Raw genomic sequence first — 20,996 nt, 5'->3', positions numbered from 1 at the left:
GTGGTTTACAGGGAATGAGCTGCAAAAGGCAAGAGAAGGGCTGGAAACAGAGGCTTTTATGCTTTTTTTAGTCCCACCCCACAGATGCTGCCATTGGAAAGGTAGCCAAGGAGAAATCCTTCTCACTGTATACCTACAGATGTCAGTCTTCCCCCGCCCTGCACCCCTCCCCCCTTCCACTCTCCGTCCCTCCCCCACTCCCCCTTCCTCTTAATTGCCTCAAAATGGCTGAAGCGGGTCCAAAGCATCCAAAGCAGATCTGAATCACTTTAGATGTCCCTGACCCGCTCCAGATACCATTGCTGGGACCCCGCTTCAGATGCCAAAGCATCCGAAGAAGCTCTGGACCCGAAGTAGGATCGGAAGACTTGTACAGCCCTAAAACAGAGTAATCAGTTATTCACTGCTGTTAAGAGAGCCTAGCTCTTTCTCCAAGAGAGATTCAGGCCTCTCACTCATATTTTTTCTCTCTTTCATTTTGGACTGTAAAATACTTATGACATGGTATCCCAAGGGTTCATCTATTATTATAAATTTCCCCATACATGTTGGGGTTGTGTGTACACTATGAAGATATCAACCTGTAGTGAGCATGTTTGTTATTGCCCTGAAATAGAATAGTTTTCTGATAGCATACTGTTAGGTTAACAATAATTTGGATTATTAAGGAGTATTAGCTTTGCAGCTGAATACAAGGCATGACCTGTGGCCTAGCAATGCCGCTAACCACAAGGCAGAATGATAGCTAAGCCTTTGCTTGTGTCAAGTAATCATTTTAACTGTGTTAAGCATTTTCTGAGTAAACTGCAGCAGGTGGATCTGTGTCTGTGTGCTGTAAAATCAGCTACAGCAAGGAACAAGATAAGAAAAAGAAGCCATTGTTCTAAGTACAGTGATCGTGTCCTTAAGAAGTATCTACCACTGCAAGTTCTTGCTAACGTATCATAATGTTACTGTTACTTAACTTTTAGCTTTTAAAAAGTGCTAGTTCAGCTTAATAGAAATATGCTGTTATAAAGATTTGTAAAGCACTGCCCAAGTATTGCTTTTGTTAACCCTGTAGTCTTGCCTTGTTGTAAAAAGTATAAAAGATTGCCCCACCCATTTGGGGGGCCATTTTGCCTCTTTGCTGGCTTAATGGTCATTGCTCGAGCAAATATACTGCAGTAAAACTTTACCCGTGTTGTCTGGTTCCTATGCAGCTAGACAATGAACCCCAGGGAGTTTTCTCCCACCACAAACCTATGTTCCAGGAACAGGTAAGAGATTTTGAATTTCAGGGATGCCAAATTCAGTGCTTGTCATAGGCGACTTTTCCAAAGTTAACTGAGTTAAGTACCCAACTCGATTGATTGTTAACAGATACAAAATATTCTATGTATTTCAATGATTTATAAAATACTGTCATGCTTTATACATTTCATTTTAGTCACTGTATTGATGCCAATCTATTGTCTTCTTTTGAATGTCATTCCTTTTTTTAGTGTCTGGGTAAATTTGCCCTGTAGTCACAGAAATGACCATAATGTAGTTTAGAGATATGCAAGCTAATTTTAAGTAAATCAATTTGGATAAACTAACAAACAGAGGTCATTAGGTCTGAAAAGTAACCTTAGGTATCTCTACAATGCAGTCACAAATATGTAGGTTTACAATTCTTTTTTTCCTAGCTCTGTTTTCTCTCATTATGTTTGGAAATGGAAAGGGAAAGAGAAGGATAATGTAGTCAAACTGAGTAATCAAGTGAAAGAACATATTTTAAAGCTGTAATATCTCTATTCTATTCTATTCTATTCTATTCTATTCTATTCTATAAGAATTATTACAAGAGCCTGTGTTAGAAATCTGAATATTTCTCTAATCCTGGAACATTCTTGCAAAGGAGACAAAATGGGGCATAGGGATTAGGAAGGAAAGGGATAAAATGGCATCTTTTGAAAATCTGGGTGCTTAGAAAAGGTCAGTCTGAGCAGCTTTGTCTTATAATTGCTACCTAATATCAGAAAAAAATTGTGTTGTGCTGGTTTGTCTCTTTTCTTAGGAATAAACTTTGTCATGAGGAGAACAAAACCACATGGAAAGAAACAATCCAACTGTTATCACAGAATTTGTTCTCCTGGGCCTGTCTGGCCTTCCAGAACTACAGGCCTTACGTTCCTTGTATTCCTAATGATCAACATAATTGCACTGACAGGAAACCTTCTCATCTTTACCTTGACATTGGCAGACCCTGCTCTCCACACACCCATGTATTTTTTCCTCAGGAATTTGTCCTTCTTGGAGTTCTCTTACACCTCTGTAACCCTCCCAAAGATGCTGGCCAACCTCATCTCAGAGGAAAAAACCATCTCATTCACTGGCTGTGCCACACAGATGAATTTCCTTCTATTTCTTAGGGGCACAGAATGTTTCCTCCTGGGTGTCATGGCATATGACTGCTACGCCGCGATATGCCATCCCTTACACTACCCATGCATCATGAATAATGTGAGGTGGACAGTGCTGGCTGCTGTGTCATGGCTGAGTGGTATATTCATGTCCTTTGTCCATATCTCAGTTATTTTTTATCTTGCCTTTTCGTGGTTCCCATGAAATCAATCATTTTTTCTGTGACATCCCCCCAGTCCTGAAGCTGGCCTATGGAGACACTTTCCTGAATTAAATTTTGGTCTTTATATCTGCCCTGATATTCATAACTTTTCCCTGTGTCTTGACTCTGGTGTCATACCTTTTTATCATCACTTCTATGATGAAGATGCCCTCAGCTGAGGGTAGGCAAAAAGACTTTTCCCTACAGCTATTCTACCTGTTCTGTACCTCTCTCTCTACTCTCCCTGGGTCACCATCAGTTACTTCTTTCATATTTCAGGGCTCACAATCTCTCTCCTTGTTGCTGATCCTATTGATCTGACACACCTTTGGGCCTCTTGTATACAGTCCAGTTTCAGATTGGTTGAACAGCAGTAAAGAATTAGTATTTCCCATATGTAAGGGACAAATGTAAATACAACCACTGAAACAGTCCCAAGTATAACCATTTTGGAAACATGTTTAAAAAGTAGCAGTTCCAGGGCAAACAGAAGTATTTGGTCTGAGCTTTCTAGGCTGAGTTGCAACCTGTAGTACTATTTCTCCACCCCCTGGGTGAGGGGGGAAGTAGGGTGTGGGGCAGGAGAGAGAGAAAAAGAGAGAGAGATCATCTCAACATGTCCTGTGATGGCCCAGTTTTTGGAGGGCCTGTGGACTCCTGAGCACAGAGGAAAATTCTGAGCACCTCTTCCCAGCTCCAGTTACTGGTGTCTTTGTGGATGCACTGGGCAATGGTGGAACAGACAGAGTTGTAGGTTCAAGCAGGTGTTCCTTGAGCCAGTGCTGTACTCAAAGTTGTTGCTGGGTAATGTGGCCTGCATGGACATGGGCTTCATGTTCAGCAGTCACTACATAACATGGCCTGAAATAGATGGCATCCTGTGAAGAAGTAATAACAAAAAACAAAATTGAAAAAACAGGAAAGGAGATTGAATGGGGAGAACAGCACTTTTGAACTAGCTGTTCCCTGTGGATTAAAAAAGCCCAGGGTGGGGCAGGGCAAGGTGGTGTGGAGGAGGAGATGGGAGCTAAAGAGGACTCCAGGAGTGAAAGCTGGAAGAAGACAGCTGGGTTGGGGAGATCCCTGGGTTTGATCTAGAGTGCCAGAGAAGGCACGACAGGGGAAGGAAGCTGGGAGTCTCTGGCCCAGGCAAATTGACTCCCCAACCATGTGAAAACAAAAGAGAAGTATGGGAGCAGAGAGAAGTTGCAAGAAAGAAGGACCTGTGGATTCTCCTCAGAGGAAAAAAAAAACAAGTTGAGGTACTCTGGTTTCTTGTTGATTTGATTTACTTTGATGGGGACAAACTATTCTAAAAGGGTGTTTGAGAGGAGGACAAGGAGAGAGCTGGAGTGGAGGCTAATTCCGCACCCTAACAGAAAGAATGTGGGAGTTGCCTGAAAGGATTAACAAGAAAGGATATTACATAAAAAGAAAAAAAAGGAAGAAACTGGAAGTAAAATTTTCTGTATAGTTAAAGAAACTGTTCCATAGTTTATTCATACTGCTGTGTATTACCAAAGAAGAAATTTCAGAAGAGTTGTTTACAAAAGACAATTAGGCAAAAAACCAACAGTTGGAAATAGCCTTGATACCTATGTTTGTGTAAATAGTTGTGAATGTAAAAGAGAAAGGATAATAAAGAGAATTGTTCAACCTCAATAAGACTGGGATTCAATTGATGATGTAAAATCTAGGGCTTTGGTTGTGTGAGCCATTGACTAGGTTGTATCACTGAAAGGAACCTCGATTGATTGCCGGTGTCCTACTCTGGTAATAATACCTCCTGACTAATAACATCAAAATTAATAAAGATGTGGGAGGAAAGAGTTGAGATAAACCACAGGAAGCCATAGACAAGGTAATCAGGTGGACCATCACACATACCTTTGTGATCAACTGTAAGTAGTGGGGTCTGAGTCCACATGTGACCTGTGACTCTGTGGCAGTTAAGTTCAGCCTGTCACAGAGTATGTTTCTAGCTGTTTGTGCATGCATGTGTGTGTGCGTGTGTGTGTGCATGCATGTGTGTGTGCATGTATTTGTGTGTAAGTGTGGTTGGGTGCAGGGAGGGATTGTAGCTGGGTGCCTGGAGGGTTGACCAAATGCTTGTTGTGTAACACCTAGCATACACACATAACACAGAACATTACAAAATCCAACATAATAAAATTGTACCTGATTCATACAGGTACATTTTCAAGCTGCTGTAGCCAGTTTTATTGTAATTTAATAGTCATGTATGTACGAATGCTATATGTTTAAACTGCATTTGGAAGTCCAATCTTTACATTTATTCATACCCAAAGTCTTTCTAAGTGGGCTTTTTCCTGTATATTTTCAAAAGTGCTAGACACAGGATGTTGGTGTCCAGACCTGTAAATCATTTAGGGGTGGAAAGGAGTCAAAGGCAGAGCTGGAGAGGGCAAACAGGATCCAGAGGCAAGCTGTGTTAGAAAACCAAGAGGGCTATAGGAGAGTGGAGTCCACAGGTGAGGTAAGTCAGAGAACCAGGAAATCAAGGGATGAGTAGAGAGAGTCCTCAGAGTGCAGTTTAAGATCTGGAAAAGCCCTGTTACCCAGACATTCCCAGTTCTTCTTCATGGTCTTAAAAAAGAGCAGTGGGAGTTACTCAGGTGGTAGGTGCCAAGCCACTTGGGTATGAGAGAGTTGGCATAGTCTTGGGCACTGAACATGGTCTTACAGAAGCCCTATCTGGCCCCTGGAAACAGCAGCAAAAGTAAGCTACTGTGTCAGTCAGGCCAAGGCCTTGGGTTCAATGTTGCAGATCTGACATTACCCCCACCTCCCCACTTAAGATGAGCCCCTAGATGGTGGTGGTTCTGATTTATTGAGGTGGTTCTTGTGGAATCCCTTCAATTAAAGGGCATAGGCATTTTCTTCAGGTTATGATGTGTTATCTTCAGGCCTATATCCCTCCCAACCACTGAGGTACCAGAGCTTCCCCTGTCTCCATTTTGGATCCAAGACTTTCACAAGAGGTTGGGGAGACTGGGTCTGATGCAGCAAGGAATTTTCTATATATCATCTGAGATGGGATACATGGAATACTTGATGGACCTTTAGGGTTAAAGGTTAGTTTGGGTCATGGGGTTGATCTGCTGGCTAACACAGTAGGCTCCTAGGACACAATGGTCCATTTTTTACAAGGACCAGTCTGTATAGAGCTGTTCATCAGAGAGTCATATTTTCTGGTCAACGGAGTGAGAAAGCCCTGGACATCAGTTTAGGCCAACCTGTGTTTTATAATCTTCCTAGGCCTTTTCAAAGTGCTGTGTCAGTTGTTCTTGAATGTGGTGCATGTGTTGTACCCAGTATGCAGATGTGGGGTTTGGTGGATCTGTCAGTGTCAGGTGACACTGGGAAGCAGAGTCAGGGGCAGGGGGACTGGAGCCATAATTTGCAAAGAATGAACTTTGCCTTGTGAAGTAACAAAAGAGAGGACCAGTTACTCTGTTACAAGTTAAGGTAGCAATGGAAGTATCTGCAATGGAAGGATTTGATTAGTCCTTTCAGTTTGGCCATGAGTCTGAGGATGAGAGGTAGATGAGTGTTGGGTTTAGACTTCCAACAGCTCTAAGGCTTCCTGCCAGAAATGAGGGATGAATTGGCACCTTGGTCAGATACAATGTATCTTGGGAGTCTGTTGATCCAAATCACATGGTCTACCCACAGCCAGGCTTTGTCTTTAGCAGAGGAGCAGCCAGCACATGGGAAGAAAGTGGGACAAATTTGTCATGGAAAGTTCATGAAAAAAGCCTGAGATATGAATCTCTACAGTGAAATCTAGGTCAATAGCTGCCCATGGCTGAGGAGAGGTAGGAAGGCATTTGAGGAGTCTGCTAAGCTCCTGATGAGGCCTGTTGGTACGCTCACATACACCACAGGAGTACACAAAGGCCTGTACTGTCTTTTGCCTCTGTGGCCACCAAAAGTAGTGGGAGGTGAGTTGGTACTTTGGTGCCATCTTAGGGTGTCGCAACAGTGGAGAATCATGGCTTAGATAAAGGACAGTTAACCTGACAGGGCCAGGGGCACACTGAACTTTCTCCTCATAAAGATAATTCCCTTTTTATGTGATGTGGGTCTTTCTTGACAACTTACTTGTCCTCTGGAGGTACTTTTAAATATCTTTCCATAGGTTGTGGGTAGGCTGTAGCCATTCAGTAATGGCCTGAATTAATGCTTGCTGCTGGGTCCGTCTGGACCGTGTGAACTTTAACAATTCTGAGAGTACGCTACCTCAACCTACTACCTGCATCACAGGGATATCACTTTCTATACTCTGCCCACATCTGGGTCACCATTGTAATGCATTGAGTACTCAATGGCCACATCTATAGGTTGCCATGTGATGAAGTTGCTATGGAACTGTGCTTTAGTACTTGCTTTTGGAAATACAAAGCATGGCACAGTAACCACCCATACCACTTCATACGGGCAGCACACCCTTCATTTTCCTGCTATGTTGCCATAGCAACATGCTTTAAGTGGGGAGGGCAGTGCTATGATGACATAGGTAATGGTCCCATGTAGACCCATGTGATTGCTACATTGTATGCCATACAGCAGTGTAGCACATTGCTACATCACCATAGGGTGACATGTAACCATGCCCACTCTGCCTATATCTGGCTTTGGATGGATACCTTAAGGAAAGAAGTGCCATCCAAGCCCTGGAGGATCCTGGCTATGGACTGGAGCACTTGAAAGGTATGAAGGACTCTGAAGTCACATGGCCAGGCCAGCTGCCTTGCCTGCAGCACTCCCTTGAGGACTATGTACTAAGGTGAGGGCCCCAGATTGTCTACCTCCCCAGACCCAATGATAGGCTGTGTTGGAAAATTTTCCAAATTGTCAGTGAGGGAGTTGCTATGTAGGGAGCTGAAAAGATGTGCTCTCCCAAGCTGGACTGGGTGATTACGAAGTAAAAGGAAAACTTTGTTTTTTCTCTAAGTGTCTGCGGTGGACCCTTGAGAAGACTCTACCATCATCTTATGAGAATTTGTACCCACCTTCAGACCATGGGATATTTGATATTGTTGCTGACCTGGAGATTCAGAGTTGGGAGACAGCTTGGTTACAATTTTTGGATTCATATGGGCTCACATACTTGTTCAGGCCAAGAGAAATGCACCTTAATAAGCTTCCTTAATTGTCACATGGATATTTTTGTATCCACACTGGACATAAGTAGCAATGTCACCTGTCCATAAGTACAAAAAGTAACATGACTATGCTTGGATAACTGCCATTGGGGAATATAAAGTGAAATAAAGTTCTGCTCTTTGTATCTGGTCCACAAAAGGAGCAGTAAATTAAAACTTTATCTTGAATGGTGGAGGTCTGTGTGGAGGACTTGAAATTCTAAGGTTCAAGCTCTGCTAAAGCTGTACTGTGAGCATCACGAGATGGAACTTGGTTACCCTATTTTCTGTTGAATCAAATTCATTCAGTGAAAAAACCTGCTTCAAATAGTTGGATATTTTAAAGGCATTATAATCTATCCAGGATAGGCTCAATAGTAAAACCTCATGCACTGATGGGTTGAAAGTGAAAGGTAATGCTGTGATGGAAAACAGAGTGACCAATTATTCACTGTTACTGAGCAGATTTCATAGAGGTTTGTATGTGCTATCATATCCCAAGGATTCATCTATTATTATTGTATCTTTTTCCATACATAGTGGGGCTGTACATACTCCAAGAAGATACCAGTCTGTGCGCCAGGACCAGGTAAGAGATTTTTTATTTCAGGGGTGTCAAAGTCAGTGTTAGCCATGATTGAACTTTTCAGAATGAACTAAGGGGGTTAGGCACCTAACTTCATTGGTGTTTCAATGGAGAGAAAATATTCAGTACATTAGAATGACTTATAAACTGTTGTAAGTTTTGAACTCTTCATTTTGGTTGTTGTGTTGCTTCCAGTTTACTATCTCCATTTAAATGTCATTCTTTTTTTAAGTGTTACTAGTTTTGTTTGCCCTCTAGTCACAAAAAATTATTGTAGTGTAGTTTTGAGATATACAAGCTATTTTTAAGGGGAAAGTCTTCTCCCAGGGCAAAGACTTTTTGTTGTCCCCAAAGGACAGTGAGTTCGTGCCCGGTGCGCTTGTGCCAATAAACACACAGGGTTGAAGGATCCAACTTAATCTTTATTTCTGCGCAGGAAGTGGTGCTTGGCAATCATTCGCAAAGCAAGCACACCCACCCAAGTGAGCATCAACCTTATATAGCCTCTTCTAGCCTTACACACTGTACAGTCTCTATAGGTTGCCCCTTTTGGTCCATGTGCACTTCACCCTAGCTACAGACCTTCCCCCCCCCCCCCGTCAGTTGGAACTTGCCTTTGTGATAGTGTGATTTGCTGACAGGGCACCTGTTATTTAGCAAGCTCAGCCAGCAACCCCCCTTTCCAACCCCTTAGGGACCTTGCTGATATGGCTTTCCTTCTAGCAAGGCCAGCAATTAAGTAACTAGGCAACAAGCGATCTCTCCCAGCCTAAACAACCTACTCTATGCCCTTAGTTAGATAAAATACTTTTTCAAAACATACCAAGCTGTTCCCAAAGTATAAAAAGCTGTAGTGAAAATTCAGGGGTACCCATCATTTTTATCTGGTATCCTACACATATACAAAATTGTTGCCCCACTGTAAGTACCTGTAAAGTATTGGAAATAACACATTATTCCTAGGACAATCCTGGCTAATTTGAGCCAAGCTTCATTCATTCTAGGGATAAACTATGTATGAAAGGGGCTATACTGGTGCCAGGTTCTGACTCGGTTCAATCAGAACCACCACAAATGTGTCTTCCTTTTTTGCCCTAAGTGAATCAGTTTAGACACTGAAAGTAAACTAGCTAATGCAGAACAGAGGCCACCAGGGTCTGAATAAACTGTTAATGAATTTAAGGCTCTATCAGGAATTTCTACTCTAAATGCATCTAAAGCTTTGTAGCTGTAAGGTTTTCTTCCTTTCTTTTTTTTATGTAACATATTTTGTGAATGAAAAAAGAAAAAAAAGGATAATATGACAAGTCCTAAAGGACCTTAAACACAGGCAAGATATTTTAGGGAGATGTATTTTTGTCTGATCCTGGAAATATTACTACAAAAACTAGTGTTAGGATTGTAAGGTTGTTATAAGTCATGTAACATTCAGCTAACAGATACCATCACTGGCACATTTTACTCATTTATTTCCTTATGTATATTTATTTATAAAATGAGTGCTTACGGTTTTATAGCAGTATATTGCCAAAATATGTTGTAGCTGAACTCTACAGAATATAAAATTTGTGGGGTTTTTTTGTTTTGTTTTGTTTTGTTTTTTTGTCTGGAAATATGCAGTTGTCAAAATCACGTGTGAAAATCATATTCTTTATATTCAGCTTTTCATTTATTTGTAAATTAAGCTTTCCTACAAAATATGTCAGCAGAATTTCTGTGTAAGCCATCATCACAGTGCACTACAATAATAATTTCTGGTTTTGTTTTAATAACCATTTGTTTGAAAATCTGTCTATCTCTCTTTCTGACATTTATAATTCTGCCTAAGGGCTCCTGACTACAACTGTCTTCTAAAACTGAACTATGAGCTTTCAACTGATATACCAGAGTCAATCAAACAAGCAGAAGAATGTTTTTCATCCTCCAGACATCTGATATTGTACAGGTAAGGTAATGTGGAGAGTTAATGACATAATGTATCAGAGGCAGACAAGGTTCTTTGGGTAAATCTGATATCTTTTATTAGACTCGCTCAAATAATTGAAAAATTCTTCTTAGCAAGTTTTTGGGTTTCTATACCCTTCATTGGGCTGAGGAAGCATCTGCAGTTGGTGTGTGCTCTTCCAAGAATTTTCCCAACTATTTGAGTTGGTCGAATAAAATATATCAGGTTTACCCAAAGAACTTTATCTGTCTATGTCCTCAGACCAACACGGTTACAACCTACACTCATGTATAATGTATCAGACAGTTTTAGCCTCTTTTTCTCCTCAAGTAATATCAAGTAATTTAGTATACAAGTAATTTAGTAGGCCGTAAGTTGTTTGGCTTGGGGTCTAGTCCCCTCCTCTGTCTGGTGAGTATTTACACCTAGATTCTCCACCTTCAATGAAACCAACTTAGCCTAAATTCATACTGAGGCAAAATATGGAATAGACTACTACCGATCTTGTTTGATGCTGTTCCACTTTGTATAAAATAATTAAATAATTGTGGCACTGAAGATAGAGTGTGAATGACTCTAGAGGTGATGCTGAGACTACTCAAATGGGTCACCCAACTTTCAGACCTGCTTCAATAAATATTTATTTTTTGAATACAAAATGGACACTTCTTACAAATGAGTGAAAGCCAGCAGTTGTTAAATACTCTGTAGCATAGTGGTACAGTAATTTTTTGGGGAGGCTGGACTTTTGAGACAAATGTGGGAGTCTTGTATCCCTTGGGGCTAATATTTCTCCATTTCTTTCCACTTCAACCTGCTCCAGCTATCCCATCACAGTCTATGCACTTTATCCAATGGTTATTAAATATAACTTGTAGAAAAGCCATTGGGAACAGAGGCCAAGCTAACTCCTTCCTACCCAGTACAGGATAGTGTTTATTGCACTGAATCATGTTTCCTTTGGCTTCCTCTTCTTCTGGTCCTACATATTTTCCCACATTTTCTTCTCAGTGGGTCAGTTTAGGAGGATCCATGGAGATTACTCTGGTCAACATCTAGGCACAGACCCAAAGACTAGTGCACCTCACTGAGACTCTGACAGGTGGAGCAGAAATTGGCCCTTAATATCAACAAAGGCTTTAGCATATGATTGTAAAATTCAATGATGATAAATATTACCCTTCTAGGGTATATTTAAACAAGTACAAAATGTTTAAACATATTTTTCTTTTTTTCCCAAATATCACATTATTTTTAATAACATTAAAGCTATGGGCTGTTCCCACTCTTGGTGGCCACCTATAATTTCAGGTTTTTTTTCCAAAAATATGACCATAGTACATATGGCTGTTCTCTTGTATTAAATAATTTCTATATTCACCTACATTGCCATCAAAGAAGAGGACAAGAAGGATCAAAAGTGATTCATGGCAGACAGAGACACTCATCAGAGTCAACAAAGACTAATGTATATCAACTGCTAAAGGGAAGGGAGCAGTAGAGGGCATGGGGATTGGAAAGAAAAGGATAGAATGACATCTTTCTGAGTCTGCGTCTTTAGAATGAGTCGGTATGAGCAGCTTTCCCTGTTAATTTCTACTACTTACAGTATGAGAAAATCTGTGTTGTACTGGTTCTCTCTTTGTTCAGGAACACATCTTGTCCTGAGGAGCCCAAAGCCTACATGGAAAGAGAGAATCAGACTGCTATCACAGCATTTGTTCTCCTGGGACTGTCTGGCCTTCCAGAACTACAGGCCTTGGTGTTTCTTGTATTCCTAATGAGCTACATAATTGCACTGACAGGAAACCTGTTCATCTTTACCTTGACATTGGCAGACCCTGCCCTCCACACACCCATGTATTTTTTCCTCAGGAATTTGTCCTTCCTGGAGATCTCTTATACCTCGGTAACCCTCCCAAGGATGCTGGCCAACCTCCTCTTGGAGGATAAAACCATCTCATTCACTGGCTGTGCCATACAGATGTATTTCCTTCTATTTTTCGGGGGCACAGAATGTTTCCTCCTGGGCGTCATGGCATATGACCGCTACGCTGCGATATGCCATCCCTTACACTACCCATGCATCATGAATAATGTGAGGTGGACAGTGCTGGCTGCTGTGTCAAGGCTCAGTGGTATATTCATGTCCTTTGGCCAAACCTCAGTCATTTTTATCTTACCTTTTTGTGGCTCCTGTGAAATCAATCATTTTTTCTGTGACATCCCCCCAATCCTGAAGCTGGCCTGTGGAGACACCTTTCTGATTGCAATTGTAGTCTTTATCATTGCTCTGGTATTCATAACTTTTCCATTTGTCTTGATTTTGGTTTCCTACCTTCTTATCATCACTACCATCATGAAGATGCCCTCAGCTGAGGGCAGGCATAAAGCCTTCTCCACCTGCTCCTCACACCTGGTGGTGGTGACATTGTTTTTTGGGACTGGCACTGTTATGTATCTGCGCCCTAATTCTGCATATGCCCCAGATATAGACAAACTGCTCTCTCTCTTCTACATGGTCATTACCCCCATGTTAAACCCTATCATATACAGCGTGAGGAACAAGGAAGTGAAGGGGGCTCTGAGAAGGGTGATAGCCAGAATGTGCTTTCTGAACTCTGGCAGATAAGAATAGGACAAATAAGGAGAATTATCAAAAGCCAGAAAAAATTGACATTTTAATTTTTGTTGTCCTGTTGCTTTGTTTTGTTTTCTATAAGGAGATTTATTTTCCCCCCAATGCTAGGAAATGAGTCTAGATTTTTATTCTGTTAGTGAAAACTTTAAAATCTGAAAATGTTTCTGGTTTCAAGAAAGAGGTAATCCAATAGGTCTTCTTTTCAATTGCTAATGTGTATAATTTTCGAACCCTCCCAAAATGTGGCTTTAGGTTTAGGTCTGTTTAGTTTTGCTCCCCACCAAACTCCCAAACCAACCAACAATCCTTCATGAACATGAAAGAAAAGTTAGATTTTTCATTTCTGATTTTTTTATTGGAACAGTTCAAATAAAGTCCTGATCAAATCTTCATATATGATCATTTGAACAGGAATGTAGAGAATGGAAATACCTGCAAAGCCTATCCACTTTTCTCCGTAATGAATTGTCTTTATACTCCCTACTTACAAGTTTTGTGTCTTCTCTATTTTGAATATGGTAGAAATGAAAGATTTGGGAAAAAGTGATTTGTGACCTAGTCACGGAAGGCCACCAGGTTGGTCTGACAGGACCTGACTCTAATGAACCCATGGTGGTTGCCCCTAAGCATAATCTCCCCTGCTGGCCCCACATGGACATGTGCCAGGATAATTCTGTCAAAAAGCTTACCCAGGACCAAGGTAAGACTAACAGGCCTGTAGTTTCCTGGGTCCTCCTTCCTCTGTTTTTTGAAAATGGGAAACATATTGGCCCTTTTCCAGTCCTCTGGTACATCACCAGCACACCATGAGTGCTCATAAAGCCATGCCAGGGGTCCTGCAATGACCTCTGCTAATTCTCTCAGCACTCTGGGGTGGAGATCATCAAGACCTGCTGATTTAAATACATCCAATCCTCCAGAAGTTCCATGACTAGGTCTTCTCTGACCCTAGGCCTGGGTGCACCTCCCCTGGGGCCTACAGGGGTCCCAGTGCGGGGGATGACCTGTTCACTGCTCAGAAAATTGGAGGTAAAGAAATTGTTAAATAGGTTAGCTTTGCTGTCTGGTGCAACAATCAGATTTCCTAGCGTGTCCTACAGAGGCCTAATGTTACCCGGTACCTTCTTTTTACCCTCTATGTATTTAAAAAAGGACTTCTTGTTGTCCTTGATCTGGGTAGCTAGTCCCAGTTCCATCTTCACCTTGGCCTTCCTGAGCACTCCTCTGCAGCCCCAAGCAACCGAGGTATAGTCCTCCCTGGTGATGGCCCCTCCCTCCCATTGGGTGTACGCCTCCTTTTAGATAGAAGACATTCCTGGATGCTTTTGGTGAGCCACGGGGGCTTTTGCACCCTCTTGCCCCTTTGATCTGTGTTGGGATTACCTCCCTCTGGGCTTGGAGGATTACCTTCTTAAGGAACGATCACTCTTCTTGGACACCCAACTCCCCTCCCCTCTAGGACCTCAGTGTCTCTCCAACTATTCTCCTTACTTCATTGAAATCCACCCTCCTGCATAGGCAGGAAAGAGTGCTGGGTTTAGATGACCCCAGCTAGATGCCTATCTAACCTCCTCTTGAAGACTCCCAGGGTAGGGGAGAGCACCACCTCCCTTAGGAGCCCATGCCAGACCTTGGCCACTCTAACTGTGAAGAAGTTCTTCCTAATGTCTAGTCTAAATCTGCTCTCTGCTAGCTTGTGGCCATTATTTCTTGTAACCCCCAGTGGCGCCTTGGTGAATAAAACCTCACCAATTCCCTTCTGTGCCCCCGTGATGAACTTGTAGGCAGCCACAAGGTCGCCTCTCAACTTTCTTTTATGGAGGCTGAAGAGGTCCAGGTGCCCCAGTCTCTCTTTGTAGGGCTTGGCCTGCAAGCCCTTAACCATACGAGTGACCCTTCTCTGGACCCTCTCCAGGTTATCCACATCTCTCTTGAAGTGTGGCGCCCAAAACTGAATGCAGTATTCCAACTGCGGTCTGACAAGCACCTGATAGAGAGGAAGTATCACTTCCTTGGCTCTATTCATCATGCACCTGCTGATGCATGATAAAATGCAGTTAGCTTTCCTGATGACTTCATCACACTGATGACTCATGTTCATCTTGGAGTCCACTAGGACTCCAAGATCCCTTTCTGCTTCCGTGCTTCCAAGCAGGTAATTTCCTAGGCAGTAGGTATGCTGGACATTTTTCCTCCCTAGGTGCAGCACTTTGCATTTCTCCTTGTTGAATTGTATTCTGTTGTTTTGTGCCCATATGTCCAACCTGTCCAGGTTTGCTTGTAGTTGTTCCCTGCCCTCCGGTGTGTCCACTTCTCCCCACAGTTTTGTATCATCTGCAAACTTGGACAGAGTACACTTCACTCCCTTGTCCAAGTCACTGATGAAGACATTGAAGAGTATCAGTCCAAAGACGGATCCCTGCAGGACCCCACTGCCCACACCCTTCCAAGTCAATACTGACCCATCCACCAACACTCTCTGGGTTCAACCCTCTAACCAATTTGCCACCTACCTGACTGTGTAATCATCCAAGTCACAGCCATGCAGCATGTTCAAGTGGGGGATAGTGGGGATTGCCTCCCATCCAGCAACACTCAGTGAAGACCGGGGGTTTTCTTTCAAGGACCAGGAGCTGGGGTGGGTGGGGCACCCATGGGGGAGCTGGGTTCAGGGGAGCTGGGGAAGTGGGGGGGAGGAGTGGCAGGGGTCACCTCATGGTCCCCTTACCTCTCCCCCACCCCTGCATCTGCCCCTATTACTTACCAGCTCAGAGTCCAGTTGCAGATCCCTGATGTAGCCACTGGTACCTACTTGAATCATGGAAGCTTTCTGAATCTTTTCCTAAAATTCAGAGAGCTTTGAATTGATTTGGACCTATTAATTGGTCCCCTGATTTGATTCAGATTTCTAGGTTCGGGCACCGAATTCGGCCAAATCTCCTCCGAATCAAATCACCACCCGAAGCTTTGCACAGGCCTAGTAACTATGACATGTTCTGCTTCATGGTCTCTGCCTGAATCTGCATGATCAAAGGGGGAGACTGTTCTTATGGTCTGGACAGGGAAAGCCAAGAGGCAAGTAGCCTGCCTCAATGCCTCAAAAGTCGAACGGCTCAAAGTCTAACCAAAGGACATTGTGTGAGTATTGAAAGGTCACTTTAAGAGTCTCCAGGAGGAGGGCAGGGTTGCAGTATAAAATAAGGAGAGATTAGTGGGATGGAAAGTCCCTGTGTTCATTTTGCATTTTTACATGCCGCCTATAAAACAGTGGTGTCACAAATCAAGCTCCCAATGAAAGTGCTGGCATGGGTGGGGAGTGGGAACATGGGAGTGGTAGCTTGAGAGAGGTGTGAGGATTATGGTCTTATCCTGGATGGGAAGAGTGGCAAAGGGCAGTGGGATTGGGTGAGTGAGGGGGAGGCAGACACATGAGGATTAGGTGGTGAGCATGACATGGTGAGATGAATGAGAGGGATCGTGGGTTGGCCTGAACCCCCTCCTACATGGTCCTGACTAGAACCTTACCTCAAGGTTCAGGTCTCTGGCCAGGCCAGACAGGCAGGAGGTGTATGCCTGCACTCCATATGTTAGCCTGTGAACTCAGAGGCTGAATGAGGTGTGAAGCAGGGAATTAGCTTAAGCACTCCTCAGCTGAAGGGAAGTTGAAAGGGACACACAGGACAATAGCAACAACATCTCCCCATACAGATGTGCCTTCATGAAAGTACCTTAATCAATAATCACCCAATTCAGTTGAACTTCCCTACCCTACACACCCCCAGTGAGATGTAGGTGCAGGATACACTTCTTGGCCTGCCAGAGGTAAATTGTGTCTGCCTTACTCAGAACCTAGGCATGCACCCCGAGAGCATGCACCCTGCAGCGGTACCTGCTGGGGACTGACTGGCTGGGGAGCAGCTCTTCCAAAAAGTACCTGGGGGTTATAGTGGACAATAATCTGAGTATGAGCTAGCAGTGTGCCCTTGTTGCCAAGAAGGCAATGGCATACTGGGCTGGACTGCATTCAAACTCACTGGGGGCAGGCAGAGCAAAATGTCTTCAAGTGTCATCATGCTGGCTGGGTTTCTGGGACAGGAAGGAGAGAAGCTTTGCTGACATTGTTGTGGGCAGTGATTGGGAGACTGTGTGGGAAGCTGTGGGCTAGAAGTCTGAGGGTTTAGGAGGCTGAGTCCTAAAGAGGCAGGAAGGAAATCAAGGACATAGACTATCTAGAAGCCAGGGAATAGTCACTGTCTGTGTTCATATCTGTCTCCATGGCCATAGCAGAGAGGATGTAAGAGCCGCACTTCATTGCAGCTGAGGAGAACCATGGAGTCTTTGCCCTGGTCATTTCCTGGGTAGGCATGGCAATTGGCAGTGATGACTGTGTAGTCCACACATTGTGTTACCTGCAACATAACTTGAACCTTGGCCATGAAACATGCAGGGACATTTAGATAATCCTGGGACGATCTTCCTTAGTGCCTCACCTAAGGATCGTTTCCTTAACATGTTAAAAGCCCTGCAACACATTCCTGAAAAGTTATGAAGTGTCTATGTAGGATAAGAAAGCAGAGAGTCCTCCTTTAATACATCTCAGGGTAAATCAAGCTTATTTCACATGCGTAAATAAAAACAAATGTGCTTACTCCAGGATGATAAATAATAATTAACAAGGAATTAAAATATGTATCCATTTCATAGTTTCACCCATTGGTTTTAGAAAAATAGAACTCTTTTTGAGCTGTATACTTGTTTAGGAATGATTGACAATAAGAAATGCTAATAAGATCGTTCCCCGAGGGAGATGCCCATGAACACTTGCCACCTCAAGAAATGAACAAAGGCTCCACTTAGAGTCTGCAAAGATTTTCATATGCAAGAGTGCATTCTCTGCTTCATGAGGAAGTTTGAAGGAATTAAAGCTGTAGGAGACAATATACCAAAATTCCCGTAAGTACAATTACATTCTGTCTAGTGCTGTTTTCATTTCCACTTCTTGATCCTGCGATTGCATTTCTATGGATTTTTAAAGGGTCTGAAATGGCAAAAAACAAGGCATGTCACATTATTTTTGCAAAAGTTACACATGCTATACTGGTTTGTAGCAGAGGTATGTAGAAGGTAACATCTCTACTGCAAAAAAAACCCCATATTTTGCCATCCCTTAACTTTTTTGATCTGCAGTCCATAGAAATATACCAAAAATGAGGCAAAATTCACTTATCTCTGAACAATATTTTTAGGAAGTAAACTCCCTCATATTCTAAATTAAGTGTTCTCCCTCTCCTGGGGTCTCTGTGACTGTTCATAGCTGTCTCCAGTACATACAACTCTAAGTGGATATCTGCTCCTGTTAGCGTGGGGCTGGAGGGGGTGAATCTGAGATGGCCAGATGTGTTGTTTATCACAGAACAGTTCAGTTTGGTTTCATCTGTAATATAAGGGTGCCTTTAATAACGCTATCCCAAAAGGATGCCAGGCTTGAGTGCCAGGTACTTTTGATGATAATATAAGGATTTCTCTTAAAAATGGGGAGAGGCAACGACTTCTTTGGGTGCTATCTTTTGCTGGATCAACTACATAGTTTGGAGAGAGTTAGACAAGCTTTTGAATGCCAGATATTCTTCATCACCTCTGACCTGAAATATTTACATTTTCATGTTCTTTTCTGGGAACAGAAAAAAGTTAAAAAAAAAAAAAGAGGGAGAGAAAGAATGAGAAAAGGGAGGCTAGAGGTAGAAGAGAGATTTTTGAGCTAAATGAAATTGTTAAATTTCCTCCATATTTATTTAGATGCTACTTATACTGAAATGATATTTTTACCAACAGTTAAGGGAAAAGAAAAGCTATGAAAAGAAAAGAACTCTCACTGGTGTTTCCAACTTTGCTTTTTCTTTCATCCTGAAGTCTGTGTTTGATTCTTACTTCCTTTATTCTAGATGGAAAAGGAAAGAATGCCAGAAGGAAACCTTTCTGCTTTGAGTGAATTCATTTTACTGGGGTTCTCCAACTTTCCACATCTTCAGCACTTACTTTTTTCCCTGTTCCTTTCTACTTATTTGTTCACCTTAGCTGGAAACCTTCTAATCATTTTCCTTACCGGTATGGATGCTGCCCTGCAGACCCCCATGTATTTCTTCCTTGGGAACCTGTCCTTTCTGGAGATCTGTTACACAACTGTGAACATCCCTAAAATGTTGGCCAGTCTTCTCATGGAGGATAGAAGCATTTCTTTCCTTGGTTGTGGTACACAAACCTATTTCTTTTTTTCCTTTGGAGGGTCAGAGTGTTTTCTCCTGGCCTCAATGGCTTATGATCGTTATATTGCTATCTGCAGTCCCCTGCACTATCCTGTCATTCTGAACAAGAAGACATGCAATGCACTTGCTACAGGGTCTTGGCTCAGTGGGATATTTATGTCCTTTGGTCTCACAAGCATGGTATTCACTTTACCCTTCTGCAGATCCAACGTGATCAACCATTACTTCTGTGACATCCTCCCACTGCTGAAACTGGCCTGTGTGGACACTTCCTTCATTGAGTTGTGTGTCTTCATGTTGGCTTTGATCTTTATTGCCTTCCCCTTTGTGCTGATCTTCCTGTCATACATACGTATTGTCTCCTCTATCCTGAAGATTGCCTCCATTGAAGGCAGAAAGAAAGCCTTCTCTACCTGCTCCTCACACCTCATTGTGGTAATATTTTTCTATGTCTCTGCCTGTATTATATATCTGAAGCCCAAGGCAGACTCCTCTCCAGATACAAACAAGTTTCTTTCTTTATTATATACTTTCCTCACACCCATACTAAACCCTATTGTTTATACTTTGAGAAATAAAGAGGTGAAAGGTGCTTTCTGGAGACTGCTTGGGAAAAGGAGGCTTGTTGCATAAAGAAAGTGATTTCTTGCAACTACCTCTAGACCAGTTCTTCCTCTCTAGGTTACACATTCATTCAGGTCCAGCCTTTGATCTGATGCAGATGATGATGATTCTGCATTAGGATTATCATCATTCCAAAATTAGTGGATTATATTGGTGTAACCTTGCAATAACAGTAGCATCTGCTGGAAAAGGGTGGAATCGTTCCAGAAAAAAAATCAATGCTATTGTCCATCTTGAACTCCAACAAACAGTAACAGCCACTAGAGGATGTTTGTGGATAGTCTTGGAAAGGTTATTTTTAAGTTTCTGCTTGCAAGACCCACTGTCTGGCTCTTATAAATACTAATGTAATCTATAGCTAGGTCCCATTGCTATGTCTGTACAATATTGATGGTAATAATAATAAGAAGAAATTAAGGAAGTGAGAATACATTTTTGTTTTACTAATTATTGTTTATATTTATTTTCCCTGCACCGTCTGTTCTTCCTTCCTTACATTCATCATACATTTATCTTTTCGTTCTGCCTTCTATAATATCTTCCCCCTGAGTTTACCCAGTGACTGAATGTCAATATTTAGAAGGAAGTTTTAGTTTGGTGTAAAGTATTAATGCTGCAGACCAAATTCTGGCCTCAAATACATATATGTAACATTGGATCCCTTCCAATCTTTTCAGTTACAATGAGATGTAAATGTGAGACCCCTTCCCCTAAAACAGCTCAGGGTAGAACGTGATATACAGACCCTTGGAAGTCTCTTTGAGTGTGAAAGGATTATGCAATATTAAGTGCACAACATCTCTAGGCTGACTAAAGATCAATCTAAATAAACATAAACCAACCGCATGTAGTCTGAGGTACTTGGCATTAAATTTGGCTCAAATTAATAAAAAATGGAAACAAAAACAAATGTCCAAATGTGTCTTTTTACTACAATAAAAAATGTAATGAATGCATAACAAAAAATAACTGAAATTCTTACAGAGAAAATATAAAAAATCACTACATGTCATATTATTTCTGTAAGCTGTTCTTAGCTCAGATTGAAACCACCTCCACTGGAGTTCCAGGATGGATCCAGTGTGCTTGTGCTATGTTTCTTCTTCCCAGCAGGTGCTCAGAACAGGACACACATCTCACTATCTGAGAAGGAAGTCATCCCAGTTCCCCTGAATTTAC

At 42.2% G+C, this 20,996-nt stretch overlaps 2 protein-coding genes across 2 annotated transcripts; both read left to right on the top strand.

The window, feature by feature from the left end:
* The first annotated feature begins 11,953 nt into the window (after nucleotides 1-11,953).
* LOC102565059 (olfactory receptor 10A4-like) lies at nucleotides 11,954-13,234 on the top strand. The gene has a single exon (XM_006269420.3). The coding sequence runs from the start codon at nucleotides 11,974-11,976 to the stop codon at nucleotides 12,919-12,921; it is 948 nt and encodes a 315-aa protein (XP_006269482.1). The 5' UTR covers nucleotides 11,954-11,973; the 3' UTR covers nucleotides 12,922-13,234.
* Nucleotides 13,235-18,884: 5,650 nt separating this feature from the next.
* Nucleotides 18,885-19,932, top strand: LOC102564826 (olfactory receptor 10A7-like). The gene has a single exon (XM_006269419.3). The coding sequence runs from the start codon at nucleotides 18,888-18,890 to the stop codon at nucleotides 19,824-19,826; it is 939 nt and encodes a 312-aa protein (XP_006269481.2). The 5' UTR covers nucleotides 18,885-18,887; the 3' UTR covers nucleotides 19,827-19,932.
* The last annotated feature ends 1,064 nt before the right edge of the window (nucleotides 19,933-20,996 follow it).

This window comes from Alligator mississippiensis, chromosome 7 (assembly GCF_030867095.1).
Source record: "Alligator mississippiensis isolate rAllMis1 chromosome 7, rAllMis1, whole genome shotgun sequence".
NCBI lineage: Eukaryota > Metazoa > Chordata > Crocodylia > Alligatoridae > Alligator > Alligator mississippiensis.
This window is presented reverse-complemented; position numbering and strand designations above follow the sequence as displayed.